General features: G+C 38.4%; 1 protein-coding gene across 1 annotated transcript in view; it reads left to right on the forward strand.

The window, feature by feature from the left end:
* Positions 1–17,993, forward strand: part of LOC126091927 (protein numb) — a 214,951-nt gene that overhangs the window by 138,870 nt on the left and 58,088 nt on the right. Inside the window, exon 8 of the mRNA XM_049907249.1 lies at positions 2,870–3,100. Coding sequence (XP_049763206.1) covers positions 2,870–3,100 — 231 coding nt within the window. The remainder of the gene's footprint in view (positions 1–2,869; positions 3,101–17,993) is intronic.

The following is a 17,993-nucleotide window of genomic DNA, read 5'->3' on the forward strand; positions in this document are numbered from 1 at the left end:
ACATCTCAAAAATGAGATCGACAGGAAGTGCAAAATGGCTAAGCAGGGATGGCTAGAGGACAAATGTAAGGATGTAGATGCTTGTCTCGCTAGGGGTAAGATAGATACTGCCTACAGATAAATTAAAGAGACCTTTGGAGAAAAGAGAACCACTTGCATGAATATCAAGAGCTCAGATGGAAACCCAGTTCTAAGCAAAGAAGGGAAAGCAGAAAGGTGGAAGGAGTATATAGAGGGTCTATACAGGGGTGATGTTCTTGAGGACAATATTATGGAAATGGAAGAGGAAGTGGATGAAGATGAAATGGGAAATACGATACTGCGTGAAGAGTTTGACAGAGCACTGAAAGACCTGAGCCGAAACAAAGCCCCGGGAGTAGACAACATTCCATTGGAACTACTGACAGCCTCGGGAGAGCCAGTCCTGACAAAACCCTACCATCTGGTGAGCAAGATGTATGAGACAGGCGAAATTCCCTCAGACTTCAAGAAGAATATAGTAATTCCAATCCCAAAGAAAACAGGTGTTAACAGATGTGAAAATTACCAAACTATCAGTTTAATAAGTCACAGCTACAAAATACTAACGCGAATTCTTTACAGACGAATGGAAAAACTGGTAGAAGCTGACCTCAGGGAAGATTCAGTTTGGATTCTGTAGAAATGTTGGAACACGTGAGGCAATACTGGCCCTACGACTTATCTTAGAAGAAAGATTAAGGAAAGGCAAACCTACGTTTCTAGCATTTGTAGACTTAGAGAAAGCTTTTGACAGTGTTGACTGGAATACTCTCTCTCAAATTCTGAAGGTGACGGGTAAAATACAGGGAGCGAAAGGCTATTTACAATTTGTACAGAAACCAGATGGCAGTTATAAGAGTCGAGGGACATGAAAGGGAAGCAGTGGTTGGGAAGGGAGCAAGACAGGGTTGTAGCCTCTCCCCGATGCTATTCAATCTTTATATTGGGCAAGCAGTAAAGGAAACAAAAGAAAAGTTCGGAGTAGGAATTAAAATCCATGGAGAAGAAATAAAAACTTTGAGGTTTGCCGATGACATTGTAATTCTCTCAGAGACAGCAAAGGACTTGGAAGAGCAATTGAACGGAATGGACAGTGTCCTGATAGGAGGGTATAAGATGAACATCAACAAAAGCAAAACGAGGATAATGGAATGTAGTCTAATTAAATTGGGTGATGCTGAGGGAATTAGATTGGGAAATGAGACACTTAAAGTAGTAAAGGAGTTTTGCTATTTGAGGAGCAAAACAACCGATGATGGTCGAAGTAGAGAGGATATAAAATGTAGACTGGCAATGGCAAGGAAAGCGTTTCTGAAGAAGAGAAATTTGTTAACATCCAATATTGATTTGAGTGTCAGGAAGTCGTTTCTGAAAGTATTTGTATGGAGTGTAGCCATGTATGGAAGTGAAACATGGATGATAAATAGTTTAGACAAGAAGAGAATAGAAGTTTTTGAAATGTGGTGCTACAGAACTAATGTGGAGGTATTGAATGGAATTGAGGAGAAGAGGAGTTTGTGGCACAACTTGACTAGAAGGAGGGATCGGTTGGTAGGACATGTTCTGAGGCATCAAGGGATCACCAATTTGGTACTGGAGGGCAGCGTGGAGGGTAAAAATCGTAGAGGGAGATGAATACACTAAGCAGATTCAGAAGGATGTAGGCTGCAGTAGCTACTGGGAGATGAAGAAGCTTGCACTGGATAGAGTAGCATGGAGAGCTGCATCAAACTAGTCTCAGGACTGAAGACCACAACAACAAACAACAGCATAGTGCACATTTGTTTTGTAAATGTCATTGCCATTGTACGGAAAAATTGATTGAAAATGAATTGAGATTGGCTTTAGAGTACTCAACAACTTTTCGCAATATTATCTTAAATATAACTGACGTGCATTTTAATTTAATTGACAAGTTTGTCCAAACCTTTGAACAGATAAAGTTTGTGATGTGTGTGAATGAAGTAGGTGTGTGAGGTTTCTGGGATGGAAGGCATAAAAAGGGAAAGAGGTAGCTTGTTCTAAGAGATTTATACAAGACTGGGGCTAGTAGATGTAGAGGAAGGTGGTTTGAGGTGAAGTTAGTCCATAGTTTTACTTCTGCGCAATGTGGTTAACAGAAGAAACAAGAAAAAACAAAAACAAAAAACAATTCTGATAGAATCCAAAGCAGAATCGGAGAACAGTGGAAGACTTCATTTGGGGGATGGGGCAGAGACTTACTAATTGAATGTTACTTTAGAACAGTTTAAGGGAGATTTAAAAAAAAATTGAGACAAGGACATACCACGTAAACTAGAAAATTAAGGGAATAAGTCTGTGTGATTATTGAACGAAATAAATAAATATATAAATTGATAATTTAAAGGTGAGTGTGATGTTAACTAACAAGAGAATGTCCCAAATTTGATTTAATGTTATTAATTTTTAATATCTTTCTGAGATGTAACTATTGTGATGAACAGTATTGTAGAAATCAGCAATTTTATGTCAGATATTTTCAGTTATCTTGCCTGTTGACAGTAACTGATGTTTGTCAATAACTCCTAAAAGAGAGAGAAGTGTGGAAGTTATACACTGTTGTTGTTGTTGTTGTTGTTCTCAGTCTATTGGATACACATTACAGTTTATAGGGATGGTTCAGTTACATTGTTTTGCCATCTGGTTGTGTGGGGCCGGTCACAGCACTGATGGTTTAAGTTTACTGTCAGAAAGAGAAAAATGTAAAAAATTAAAGTTAATAAACAAAGAGATCTATCGAAAACAGAGCTAGAGGCCAAACCTCTTTGTGTTGAGCCAAACTGTACTACAATCTTGTTAATTTAATTATTGTTGTCTGTTTATATAGAACCACCTCCAGTGCGTCCAGCATTTAACCCATATGCTATTGAAAGACCCCATGCTACCCCTTCGATGCTGCAGCGGCAAGGATCATTCCGTGGTTTTGGGCAGTTGGCTCAGTCATCACCTTTCAAGCGGCAAATGTCATTGCGTTATGGTGACCTCCCGTCAACGCTTGAAAGGCAGCGTTCCCTCAGTTTGGAAGGGTGTGATCTCCGCAGACCTCCCCCTGCTGCAGGTACGAACTTGATTATCAGCTGCAACCAATAATTCTGTGCAAAAAAGTATATTATTTATTAAATTTTGTAAGGCTATTGATGAAAAGAGGAGCAACAAGCCCTTTACACACGTTTTTAATGAATTGGGTTGTTGTTGTTGTTGTTGTTGTTGTTGTTGTTGTTGTTGTTGTTGTTGTTGTTATGGGTCTCGTGTGTGGCCAAATATTACTAGGATATAATGGACTTTTGTTATCAGTTTTCTTGAGAATTATTTTTATTTTAAATTTTCTTGGGAGTTATTTTTATTTACTTGATTATGGTACACATTAAGAGGCAGTTTTACTACCCAGGAGTGTGTGACTGAAAAACAATATTCGTAATTTGGCATCTTGATTGGAAAGTTGGCTTTGACATTGTTTCTTGACATTTCATAATTTTGTAAGCTACAAGGTATGAAATTTCGTGGCACATTAAAACTGTGTGCCAGACCGAGACTTGAACTCGGGACCTTTGCCTTCCGCGGGCAAGTGCTCTACTGTATGATTACTCACCATTTGGTGTCAACATTGTTTGTTGTGTGAGCATTTAATTTCCTCCCGCAAAGGGTTAAAACGGAGAACAGCAAAAATATTGTAAGTTTCAGTATGTAAAGAATGGCCATGAGCAGTCAACTATTTTTAAAGTAATGCAAGGAATGATATAGTGCCTGTATTGTTACTGTTCCAGTTCTTTCCACAGAGAATTCCTGAATCAACACAGGTTGTCGCAGCAGGAATGGTCAGTGTTCAGGGATGTTACAGGAATTATAATCATAAGTAAAAAAGTCTGGTAAACATGGGCTCTAAAATACATACCTTAAGAGCTATGAGCACTTGTTCATTTTTGCTACTGTGCAACACATCTCTTCTACTGAACAGGTGCTCAAAGCTCTTAAAGTATGCATTTTAGAGCCAATGTTGACTAGATGTGTCTCCCCCCCCCCCCCCCCCCCCCCCGCCTCCCTCCCTCAAATGATCCTTCTCGTCATATCCTTGAATACTGACCATTCCCCCAGGGATACAATGTATAGCCTATATGCAGCAATGCCAATAAACCATTGACTAAATATTAGAGCCGTATTTCTATATGAAGTAACAAAAAACTTGGGAAATAAACTGAGATGGATGTGGATATTTCCAGATGTAACTGACTGCTTGTTACAAATGCAAGCAAAAATGTCAAGAGTTCAGCATTCATAGATATGATTATTAATTCTTGTTCAGGAATCATACAATAAAAATAACAAAATCATTAAGTAAAACTCTGCAAGAGAATGCTTATAAGTAATGCCTCCAAATTTTTTTATGTGGAAGCTCTAAAGGCTTTTCAAATAACACAAATGTTAGTAACATTCTACATTTTTATTCTTCATGCCCACATATTTGCAGCCCTCTGCCATGGTAGGGCTCAGAATTGTGGCTTGTAGCATGGTAGTGTGTAATGTAACCATGTTTATCCAAGAGAAACAGCATGTTGTAACAGAGTTTCATATTCGAAGAGTTTGTCCACACATGTAACACTCTCTCCTTCAGCAGGATAATACCAGACCACACATGAGACTGTGACATTTGAAAAACCTGATGACTTGAGTTTGTCATCAGTTATCCTCCATGTAATCCCAATTTGGCCCACGTGTTTCCAAAAGTTAAAGAGCACTTTCTAGGACTTCACTTTGATAGTGATGAAGTGGTGCAAGCAGAACTGAGGTAGTGGCTCCGTCAACAAAGCCAAACATTCTTCATTGACGTTATCAACAAACTGGTCTCTCATTGGGAGAAATGTGTTCGGTCAGGGTGACCATGTTCAGAAATAATTATGTGGGCATGAAGAATAAAGATGTAGAATGTTGCTGAAGATTTGTTTTATTTAAAAAGCTCTAACAATTTACATATAAAAAGGAGTTGGCATTACTTTTCAGCACACACTCATAGTTTACAGTATTAAAATAAACTTAGTTACCATAACTGAGCCAACACACAAAAAACATTTAATACTACCACAATGTATCTCGTTGCAATGAAAATGGTATTCACGAAAATTCCTCAAAATAGCAGCTCAAATAGTCTTGTTATTTGTTGTAATTAAGGCATTTAATGTACATAGTTGACAATGTACTCCACAGTGGAAAAACACACAACAAAGAAACAGTATAAGGAATAGGATAGATTGCTACTAACTGTAAAGACGAGCCACTGAGTTGCAGATGGGCACAATGATAGCACTGTACACTAGCAGCTATTGGCCAAAGCTTTCCTCAGCAAAAGAAATCTGGCAGCTCCGTTTGGGGCTCTGGTCAGAGCGGGTAGTAGCGGCGGTGTGAGGTGTGTTTGCTTTTGTGAAGATGTCTGTTTTCTTTGTTGAGGAAGGCTGTGACCAGTAACTGCATGTGTAACAGTCTTTTCGTTGCACCTGTCTGCGACTCAATGGGTCATTTCTATGGTGAGTAGCAATCTATCCTATTCTTTAAATTGTTGTTATTCCAACCTGGAGTTTCAGTTGTTTGACAAAGACAAAGTAGACATATGGACTCTGGGTTGTGCTTTCCATCTGCCATTTGTCAGCTTTTGTATTGCATTGTTCCAGGTGCATACTTTCATTTGTGTACTCACACAGTGTTCTATATAAGTAAGGGTGCAATCAAGCTTGATTCCCAGGTTTATCACGTTAGTACAGTGTAAGTGGCAAATATCCATAACATATTTCATTGACTTCCTTCTTTGCCTCTGTGGCACAAATTGAAAGTACACACTTGTGTTTCTTCGGGGTTGGACATTAGATGAGTGTTGTAATAAATAGCTAAGCTCTCAAGTGCTACATTTAGTTTATTTTACTCCCCTTCAAAGTTTTATTGTGCATGGTGATGACTGTATCTTCTGGAGATATAAAAGAACAAGTGTCCTGTTTGATTGGCTGGTCATTGGCATATGTATTAAACAGCAGTGGAGCAAGAACACTTCCTTGCAGAAGACTGTTTTTCTGTATCCACCACTCGCTGAATGAATTTTACCACTCGTTAATCCTTTATGATATTGTGTACTTTCGTTATCCATTTCTTGAGATTGATTGTATTGTAGGCTGCTACAAGATCAATGAAAGCCATACCTGTGTCCTGCTTTTGTTCATATCTATCTTCTGCGAGGTCCGTTCAGTGTGTGTGTGTGAGAGAGAGAATTTTTGGTGGTGTCATTGAATTATCATCGGATTGCCCAGGCACACCTGCCTCACAAATGGGATGCTGGGGAAACAAGGTGACAGCACCATTTCATGTTTGCATCATAGTGAAGCAGTGGAGCGTCGTCTTATTTTTGTTAGCTGGAACGTTTGAAACCAATCAAAATTCACTGTCATATGGCAGCACAATGTTTGCTGATTAAGAGAAAGTCCAGGCGGTTGACCGAGCGAGGTGGTGCAGTGGTTAAACACTGGAGTCACATTCGGGAGGGCGACGGTTCAATCCCGCGTCCAGCCATCCAGATTTAGGTTTTCTGTGATTTCCCTAAATCGCTCCAGGCAAATGCCGGGATGGTTCCTATCAAAGGGCACGGCCGACTTCCTTCCCCGTCCTTCCCTAATCCGATGAGACCGATGACCTCGCTGTCTGGTCTCCATCCCCAAAACAACCCAACCAGGCGGTTGAACACAAGTGTGGTAGTGGGCAGATAAATTCAGATGGTGTAACAAATGTTGAAGATTTGCAATGTCCAGGATGCTCTGCCTGTGTAGTCACAGAGAACAGCATTGTGAGAGTTGATGAGTTAAGATAGGAAAACAGGCATTTATGGTGAATTTTGTGCACCAACAATGAACATTAGTGGTGGATCAGCTCACCATATTGTTCATGACACACTAATGTTCAAGAAAGTGTGTGTGAGTTGGGTTCCAAAACATTTTCTGTCAGAAGTGAAAGAAAGGCAAATGGATGTGTGCAGAGAGCTTTTGCGGCGGTACAAGGCTGAAGGGGAGGCATTTCCTCACTGTGTTGTAACAGGAGATGAAAGTTGGGAGCATTTTTAATTTACTAAAAGCAGCTGTTAGTGGCTCAAGGTCTTCTGATGATGAGGAAGTCCAGACAGCAATTCGTAACTGGTTACACACACGCTCTCAAGAATTCTTTGCATGTGGAATTAAGAAGCTTATCCATTGCTGACATAAATGTGTAGAACTTGGGCGGAGGGGGGGGGGGGGGACATTATGTTGACAAATAAATAGGTGTTGCATTCCATTCTCGTAATAGATTCTTTTAAAAAATCCAGTTCTTTATTGAATGACCTGTTATATTTGTGTGAAATCAGAATATGACAACAGCATGACCTGCTGGAGTGAAAGCTAGCTGGTTCTCTAATAATGGTTCAATTAGCATAAATTGAAATGACTTTTTTGCTTGTTCTCTCTAATTTTTTTTATAAAGTTGGTAGTAATGCTATATTGCCTTGGTCTAATTAACCTAATGCTTCCATAGCTGTTAGCTGCCAACCATATGAAGGGTTTATCATAATTACTCGTAATAGTGGAAAGTGACATGGTTGAAAATGTGCAATAACAGAAGCAAAAATGTTCCAATGAACATCAGGTGTTTGCAGAATAATTGAGTGTTGGCCTGTGAGCTGCCACTAATGTCATTGCCCTAGGTAGTACAAAAGTATTTGAAACGAAAAATTCTGACATTGCCTTACCACAACGTGTTTTCAGTACAGTAGTGGGATTTATGAACAGATTGACGGGATGGCTATGGGCAGTCCTCTTAGTCCTGCTGTAGCTAACTTGTTTGTGAAGATTTTTGAACAACGGGCGTTGCAGACTGCCAGTAAGAGACCAGCCAGATGGTATCGCTATGTCGATGACATTTTCGTAGTATGGACACGAACAGAGGAGTTGGATGCATTCCTGACACATATAAACAGGATTAATCCGAAAATCCAATTTACTATGGAGACAGAGTAATGGGCAACTGAATTTCCTGGATGTGTTTGTGATTAAACCTTGGGCTGTAAGGTGTATAGAAAGGCTACACATATTGATCGTTTTGCATAAAGATTCAAACCACCACCCTATACAGAAAATAGATGTAATAAAAACCTTGGTAGAGGAGGCATACAAAATTTGTGAACCTGTTTATTTAAAATATGAGATTGAGCATCTACAGTCAACTTTTGTGAAGAATGGCTATTCTACAAGGAGATAGATTAAGCACTTCACTCTAGGCAGAGGATCAGGAGCAACGAGGAACAAGTCATCCGACGGCAAGGCTTTTCTTCTGTTCATTAGTAAGGTCACAGATCACATTGGGAAAGTGTTAAGCAAGTATGGGGTGGAAACTATTTTCAGACCCACCAGAAAAATAAAAGAATATTTAAGATTGGCAAAAGATGCACGACACCCTTTGGCTACAGTGGGGGTATATAAAATTTCTTGTAATTGATGGCAGGTTTACATCGGTACCACAAAGAGAAGTGTGAACACCCATCTTGTTGAACATAACAGGATTTGCCACCTGGTTCACATGGATAAATCAATCATAGCAGAACATGTGTACCAGGAAGGTAATCATGAAATAAAATTCAGCAAGACGAGTGTCATTGTATAGAGAGGTTATTGAGATTGATAAATACCATAATAATTTTAACAGGAAAGTGTTAAACTGGATAAAATTTGGATGTCAGCATTGCACCAGAAGCGTGACGATCGATTACTTTCAATCAAGAATGTTGGCATTACCAAGACAGTCTCATAGCCAACACCACATGATGGACAGTGGCTTCCTCTGCACTGCCTATATAATCAGCACTTCCTCGAGTTCTCTTTGCAGTTCGCCGCTGTACCTCAGAGGGTGTCTCCCGCAGTCAGAGATAAAACGTCAGGGAAGAGTTTTATACGTCGATCACAGACTATCCTCCCGCAAGTTTAAAGTGAAGACAAGACTGGCCGTGAAAGCTGACATTGTATGAAAAATTCGCATTAGAGTCCCTGTTTAATATGATCCAAATTTCACCCATGGCCCATTATTGGGGAAATTGGTACATGCATAATGACACCAGCACGTTTTGCTGCCAGTGTTAAATGTCTTATGAGCCAATAGAGTTTAAGATGGATATGTCGAGCAGGGAATGTAGCTTAGCCACCAACGTCACTTGATCGCAATCCAATAGATTTTTCTGTCTGGGGAAGCAAGCAAAGTGTGCAGCACTCCCATCAATACAGTTGAGAAACTGAAGCAGCAGACTGTACAGTCGTGTCAAGGTTTATGAAATGGTCCGGGGTGTTCGAAAGAATTCGCATCTTGCTGAAGAGACAAGTTCACTATTGCATCAAAATGCAAAGACTTCACTTTATAACACCTGCATTAATAGGAATGAGTGTATAGTACTTACAGCATGTAACTTGCTGATGTGGTATTGTATGTCTTATTAAAGTGAGCCCAATTAGATTGGAATTTTATCAAAAAGTTTATATTTCAAACAGATTTCCACTAAATGAGACACTATTTCAAATGTAGTCAGTGGCAGGTTGTAACCACATGTTCATCTTTCAGCTGCCTGGTTTGCAGGCCTGTGTTTACTGGAATGTTGGTGCTTTTACGATTGTAAACTTTCATCCATATCAGTTTTTTCTACAGTTATCACACTTCCTGTTTTGTTAGGTTCATTGCCTGCTAATGAGCTTGAAATGTGACAATACAACCATGTTACATATAAACATAGATACTTAGCTAGTCATAAAAGAGGAAATGGACTTGATTTTCTGAAAAGTGTATGCCTGTCAAATCTCATCTGTTATGTTTTATTGTTAATTTGTGTCGTCTACTATTCCATGTCATTTTTAGGTGTTGGTCCAATCATTAAAAAAATCATCATCTTCTTCTCTCATATGCCATTTCCTCTGTCTCAGGATGAGAAAGAGTCCATGGTTTCTGTAGTATAAGATTAAATCAACTTTTCATGTGTGAGTCAATGTATTAATGTTATAAGTGGACACTTTCTTTCTCTTAATCTGGTACAGCCAGTAAATACAGCTTCCCTAATCTTGAGCTACATAGGATGCCCTAAGTGCTTGATAATGTTCTCTGTATGTTCTATATCTTCTAGGTGCCTGTCAGTTGCTTTTTATTTCAGGTGATAGGTATTGCACTTTGTCCATATTTTGAAAGTTTTTGCTGTGTATTTGGTTATGGTATATTTCAATTACAAATACTTACTTTCACTTTTATGCTGTTCTTTTATGTAATTTATAAAATTTATTTGTTGATCCTCTTTGTTTTCAAGTGCTAACCAGTGGCTTGAGAGGTAAAAATTCTGGTAAATAGGCTTTTGTTTTTTGCATGTACGTTTTATATACAATACATCAGCACAGATATGCACATGTTTTGTTCTAAATTTAGCATCTAAAATCTTTGCTGTCATACACTAGTGTAATTTAACATGCACCATCCTCTCACGTATGGTTTCCATTTGACAGCATTTTGTTTTGTCTATGGATACCATTAGATTTGTTATTGAGCAGTGAAGCTATATGCCCTCGACAGAACTGAACAAATGGCTTTCATACTTCAAAGCTGTGACAAGAACAGTTCGTAAGTATGACAGTGGAAGCCTGCATCCTCTGCTGAATAAAATTAGAGCTCACAGTATCAGATAATGCCCACACTACGAACAAGCAAGAAGAAGCATCATTTGGAGAGAGATGTGAAATGTAGAAACTTTTTCACATCTAGTGACTGTGAGAAGCTAGTTAATGTAGTTCTGAATGTGGAGATGTCAGACCTATTAAGTTCATTAGTCTCTTGATACCGTTAATTAAGTTTTCTCTTTCCTTACTAAACAGTTCGGCTCACAGGAAAAATAACTTATGTGTCGGAAGACCGAAATCTTTTTAAAAGCTGCATTACTGTCAAGGTGATATATACAGGGTTATTCTAAATGATGGACCCATTTTCAAAAATTCTTATGTATTAAAGTACAAATCCAAAATGAACAAGCTTTATACCAATGAGAAGAGGAAGTTTCAAAGTTTTTTGCAGGTGGCGGCGGGTAGGTGGTGATGGTTTCAGAAGTGGCCGGTGGAGTTCGTGTGTCGATAGGGCAATCATTCCATTTCAGTGTCAGTTGTGAGGGAGATAGCAACTGTAGAGCATAAGGTTTTCTGTGTTCTTGAGTTTGTGAAAAGTGAGTTGCAAATTGCAGTGCAGTGGGAATTTCATACCAAATTCAGTATTCAACCACCAACTTGCATTAGCCGTTGGTTAGAGTAATTTGAACTGACTGGGAGTCTGTGCAAAGGAAAAAGCACAGGCCGACTGCTTGCGTAAGAGGATGATGTCCAATGGACTCAAGAAAGTTTTGTGCTTGGTCCCAGTACGTCTACCAATAGAGCCAGCCAACTGTATTGAAAGTTCTGAGGCAGTGTTTGCTGTACCAGCCCTAATGATTACAACTTGTGCAGGCTCTCAACCCCAATGACAAAGAGAAGCGTCTCACATTTTGTGGTTATGTGCTAGCAAAGGTGGAGGACGACACATTTCTACAGTGTGTAATTTTTAGTGGTTACGTGACGTTCCACCATAATGGAAAAGTCGACAGACAATGTTCGTGTATGGGATTTAGAAAATCCACATTCACCATTGCAACACGAAAGGGACTCACCAAAGATCAGTGAGTTCTGTGCCGTAACCTGTACAAAGGTTTGTGGACTATTTTTCGTTGCGGAAAGAACTGTAACGGGAATCACATACCTGGAAATGTTGGAACAGTGGCTGCTCCCTCAAGTTATGGAAGATTCCCAGGACTTCATTTTCCAACAGGATGGAGCTCTGCCCCCATTGGCACCGTGGTGTACGAGGCTTTTTGAATGACTCCCTTTCTCAGCGCTGGATCGGTCGCAGGGGACTTGAGGACCTGGCTCTGCACTGCTGGCCACAAAGCTCTCCTGGTCTCTCACTCTTTAACTTTTTGTTGTGGGGCTATGTGAAGGAAACTGTTTACGTCCTATCTCTTTCAACCACTCTGAACAATCTGCGGAGCCGGATCACTGCTGCCGTGCACTCAGTAACAGCAGGTACATTTTCGAGTGTGTGGGATGAGTTTGGCTACCGCGTCGATGTTTCCCATGCAGCCAGTGGTGGCCATATTGAAAATTTATAACATTTATCAATTTCTTGTTACTAAATTATTATTGAAAACTAATTTTTTTATGTTGTGAAAAAACACTTTGAAACTTCCTCTTTTCATTGGTATAAAACTTGTTCATTTTGGATTTCTACTTGAATAAATAGGAAGTTTTGAAAATGGGTCCATCATTTAGAAGAACCCTGTATATTTCTGTGAAAACATTTTGTATTCATGAAAAAAATGCAAAGTTTGCCATAACTCCTATTCCATTTTAAACTGAAGATACTCGCAACTAATTGATGAAGCTGTTTATCTGGTTGAAGGAAGGAAGGAAAGCACATTCCATTATTGCGTTGCTGTAACCAGACTATTGTTTGATGATCAGAATGTTGTAGGAAACCATGAAAATATGTAATGCTGCCGTACACCAGGTGTACCTATTTTTATTCAGTGAATTTTCACATTATGAAACTACAGCGTGTGATCTATTTGAAATACACTTTTTTGTTCACAAATGTTTTAATCACATGCGGTAGATACATTACAGTTAACTGATTTCCACTCTAATGAGTTGCCATCAGAGCTAGAAATCTACAAGACAAACATGCACCCATCTGCTAGGCATTACTGTTACTCTGTTCATTTTATTGTTAGAACTTCTTATAATAACTCTTCTAACATTCTACATGTCAACAGTAACATCTGATGGTCTGTCAATAAAGAGGCGTCTGGTCGGCGTTGCCTATGTGGTATAGAAAATAGTCATGCTGTATCCTTAGATTGATTTATGACACTGATGTGCAATTTTCGTCAAATGCCAAGAGAAGTTGCTGAGCTAGCCTTTAGCCTCACAACATAAGTCTTGCCCTCTTCATTATCCTTCTCATGTACCCGCCTTTAGCCTCACAACATAAGTCTTGCCCTCTTCATTATCCTCCTCATGTACCCGCCAATACTTGCTTTGAATTCTGTGACACATGCAGTTGGAAATTTCCTGTTCATCTTTAGCACTTTCATTTGGGTAATTTCTTTAGTTATCAGGAATGTTTCATTGTGTTTCTCTTGTACATAGTGAAGAACTTGCTGCTTCAATTCGTGAAACCTACCCAGCTTTGGTCCACTGAAAGTTTGACATGTAGAGCTGGCATTCTTTAATTTGTATGTTACCTTTATGCCATCTATGACCATTCACTTCTGTGACACCATATTTTCTTTATTTTATTTATTTATTTATTTATTTTTGCTCCATACTGCACAGTTATTTATGGTCTATGCTTCCTGAATCGCTGTTAATTTAAAATAAGTGTTGTACAGTCTGTGTGAACCAATTGCAGGAACAGAGGAATAATGACCCAAGTCCAGTTTGGAAGATTCTTAGAAAATGTAACCTTTGAGGACTGTTATCAGGTTTTAATTAGAAATAATTTATAGATTTGTTGTTTACTTTTTGTATTGTGGCGTAATAACTATTTACAATAGTGCAGTACAACAATGAAAAACTTGGCAATATGATAATACACAAAATTTGCAAAGTAACAGCATTTAAAAGATTAGCAACTATTATTTATTTTTGAATATTATTGCCACTGTATCACTTTCATACTTCAAACACAGATTAAATTCAATGGAAACAATCTTTCATGATGAGATAATTATAGGTCTACTTGCAGTAATGCAATACAACAGAGTGAGTCTGATGCTACTGTAGCAGTTTAATATATGACATGCCAGTTTGAGAGTTTTTATTTCTGATGAAGGTACTCATAGCAATACTGAAACCCGTGACAAAAGACTCCCCCCTTTTGCAACCAAGGGCTGCTATTACTGGTAATTATACGTTAATGCAATAATGCATATAATGACTTCTGCAAGGTAAAAATTATTGTCAAAGTCCTTACAATATCTGAAATTAATTTAAGAGCATAGAAACTACTGTTAGGGGTTTGTTTATAATGTGCCAATTTTTTCTAAAGATATTCAGCTTTATGTATGACACAAGTTGTTATTTAATAACGCAAAATGATAATATTAATTATTGCCAGCATATAAGTAGGTGAAAAAATGTGTAAGTCCGAAGTTATAATGCTTGTAATATTATTAAATGTTATCTTACGTATCTTCATGATGGGTTTTGCCGACTTATAATGAACTGAAATATAGATGTGCTTCTGGGCCACAAAACTACTTTAAAATGTGCAAATAGTCATATTTTATTTTTAGGGATGCCCAAGAGGTAGTAGGTGACTTTGTGGATGTAGGGCCTTATCCTTTTATTCTTGAAGTTTAGGAGCATCGATGATCTTGTAGGTTTCATATGGACCAAAGTGTGACCTTCGCAGATGGGCTGGTTCATCATTGCACATCCCGAAGAACTGGGAGATGGTTCTTTAAGTAAAAGGACATTTCTTGTCGTAAGTTTCACTCAGAAATCGTCTTCACTGAAGAAATAAGTTTTGTTTACAGTTCACTACAACAAAGGGTTCTTGAAGTCTTCTTGAATTCTCAATTACTTGACACCAGTCATTTGATGTTTTGCATATTGGCTTTATATTTACCAGGCTCATATTTTTGTTACTTTCGAGATAGGAATGACCCTTCACTGGAAAAATTATTTGGGTGCAGTCAAACCATCCTTTAATGTGCTCCAAGAAAAGACAAACAAAACACGCTGTAGTTCTTGTTCTGTCCTGAGCAAGAATTGCAGAATACACTGAGTTCACATACACTGCTGGGTATGAGTTCAGTACAGTAATGCCACGGAACAAACTTTATATGAACAGTTTGAAATGGTTTGATCGTTGGGGTAGTAAACACATTTCTCTGTAGCAAGGCAGTGTGTATTAAATAGTAAAATGATAGCAGATGTTGTTAGGAAACCTCACTTACTGAGATATTGGGAAGTGGGAGATATTTCTGGTAATCCATCATAATTGCAACTCTGTTTTGATTTTTCTCTATGTACGCTGTCCAGTCTTCTATATTTAATAAAACTTTGTCATCCTTTCTTTTGTGCTGTTCATTTCGAGCAGATAACCATTTTCTTTTCTTAATCAGGTCCTCCAGGGAAATCTTCTTGTGACTGCTAGCTATTGTGAATCAACTTGAGCAACATCGGCTTGAAATTTATCATATGCGCTTATCAGATAAATAGTTTCTTACTATTATGCCAGCTGTAATGGGCAGTATGCCCTTAAAGTGATTGTTTATGTTCATGAGCTTTTGACTATTCTTTCACATTTAAGTTCCTGTGATCTATTACCGTGTTTCACCTTGGTCTTGACAAGTGCTTTCCTGGTAGGTAGGGAACATTTCAATGTGGTGAGGTGTCTATTTGTAATGCCATGGATTAATAAAGTGCTGCCTGACCAGCTGTTATTGCAGCTGTCTTTCCTTCCCTTACTACCCGAACTTAATAACCGAAGTCACGATACTGTGTTTCATCAGAATTCTTTTTTGGCCTCTTGCATAATATAGGCTTCACTGAAAGTGATTAGACAGTGTAGATGTGCATTTTGTATTGTAGGATACTATGTCAGTACACTCTTTAATTAATTCACTTCTTTCTGTGGTAGTTGTTTTTACAGAACATGTCAAGTGTGAACACTACAGTCATCACCGCATTGTGACTCACAGCTTGAATGCATGTTGAAGCCTCTGAAACTCGCCCATGAACTTTCCTGTTCTTCGATTGATTCCAGGTTTTGCAGTAGAATTTTTATCACAACTACTGCTTGACAGTGTGGAAATTTTCAAACACTGTCTCAACGCACAAATACAGCACAACTAACAGTGCACTAACAATGTTACTCGAAGACTGTTTATAACAGTGAAAAACAATAATGAATAAGTAATACCTGAATGTGTGGACTATCACCACACTTCCAAAGGAACAGTGTTACTATGATCATTCTTAAAAAGTACACAACTACTTGGACTTGAATTATGTGGACAATGGTCATTTCTTCAAAGTTAATGTTTCCAAGATCTACATCTACATCTACATCCATACTCTGCAAGCCACCTGATGGTGTGTTTTGTACTATAAGATGACAGTGAAAGTTAAAATTTGATCTGGGATAGACTTTGATCATTATTCCCATGTGTCATTCAATTGTGAACCACAAACTATTTGCATCAATTAATGATTGTTACAATTTACAGTTCCTATAGTGCTAATAATACAGGGTGTTCCATAAAGGGATTTACATGGTTTGTACTTCAATCACTCAAACACAAATGACAAAAACAACAATTTTTTATTTATGTAGATGACCACAATGTTATGATGCTTTACTGTTGAAGATGTTCAAAGTCTCCTGCAGCAGCAACTATACAGTGTCTGCAGTGTTGTGGAACAGATTGACACATGGTTTATGGTTGCCATTGGAAGGGATTCACAGGCAGTCACAGTTGCCTCTCTCATATCATCCAGCTTACATACAGGTCGTTCCTGCAACATGGTTAGGTACTTAACACCCATCACTGTTCTAAAAAAAGAATGTCCTTGAAGTCCACTGACAGACATGCCACACCACATTGATAACCCGACGAGATTAACAGTTTGTTCTTCGGTAACATGGGCATTCTCTTGTTCAGTACACACAGTTATGGTGATTAGTGGTTCCATTCAATTTAAATGTCACCTCATGAGACAAAATCGTGACATCAGTCAACTGTTAAGTATCGCAGATCCATTCACAAAATTCAAAGTGCCAATCTGGATTGTCCTCCTTCATCACTTGAAGCAACCTAGGAACGTAGGGTTTCCATATTACTTAGTTTAAATTGCAGAGAACGCTTGATTTGCGTACACCTGATAGACGTGCAGTTTGTGCATGGTCTTCCTTGGGGATCTTGCTTGAGGTTGTAGCACTGTGTCATCTGCTACTGATTTCTTCTTGCCACACTGTCTCTTCTTCACATCACACATACTTACTTCCGTCTCAAGTTTGTCATATAATTTCGTTGTTGTTACACACAATGGTAGTGCAGTATCAAATTCTGCCTACCATTTCTCAGCACTTGTTTCAAATTCTCACATTTCAAAAATAACTCTTTAAAAATCCACTTTCTTTGTTCCAAGGACAAGTTTCCAGTCATCTTGTTATTTACATATAGTTGCTGGCAACTTAAAATAAAAGAATTGCTACACACACTAGTCAGGAGAGCACCTTATTATCACAGTTAGGTCAGGTTACTAAAATTCAAAAAGTGTAAACCTGTTTGCCAGACACCATGTATAAGCAAACTGAATTACAATATATTGTTAATTGGATACGGATATTTCTTTTTGGACACAATGTGGTTGTAAAGGAGTTCATACTGCGTGATGTATTTCAGATGGGAAGGAAACCTTTTTATGGGTTTGTGGAATGACATGAGTCAGCTGGAATGATGTTATCTGCAAAATTAGGTTTACAGAAAATGTCAGAGCTGATTTTGTTCTTAAGTAACCTTAGTTTCAAATCCATTAAGTTCTGTATTATCATTTTGTGTTTCGTATGTGAAATTAATTTTCTCATGATAGTTGTTAAAAGCATGGAACATTTCTTATAGATCTTGGTCACTGCCATTAAACACTAAGTTGTATGTTGTCTACATGATAAGCAACAGTCTTCAAAACAGGATTACTCTTGAAAAAATTTTCTTCTAAGGCATTTATCAAAATATCTGCTCGTAAAATTCCAGCTTAATGGACATCCCATAGCTAAACCGACTGGCTGCTCCTATAGTTTCCCGTTGAACTAAAAATCTCTGTAATTCAGCACTGCCT

This window comes from Schistocerca cancellata, chromosome 7 (genome assembly GCF_023864275.1).
Source record: "Schistocerca cancellata isolate TAMUIC-IGC-003103 chromosome 7, iqSchCanc2.1, whole genome shotgun sequence".
Taxonomy (NCBI): domain Eukaryota; kingdom Metazoa; phylum Arthropoda; class Insecta; order Orthoptera; family Acrididae; genus Schistocerca; species Schistocerca cancellata.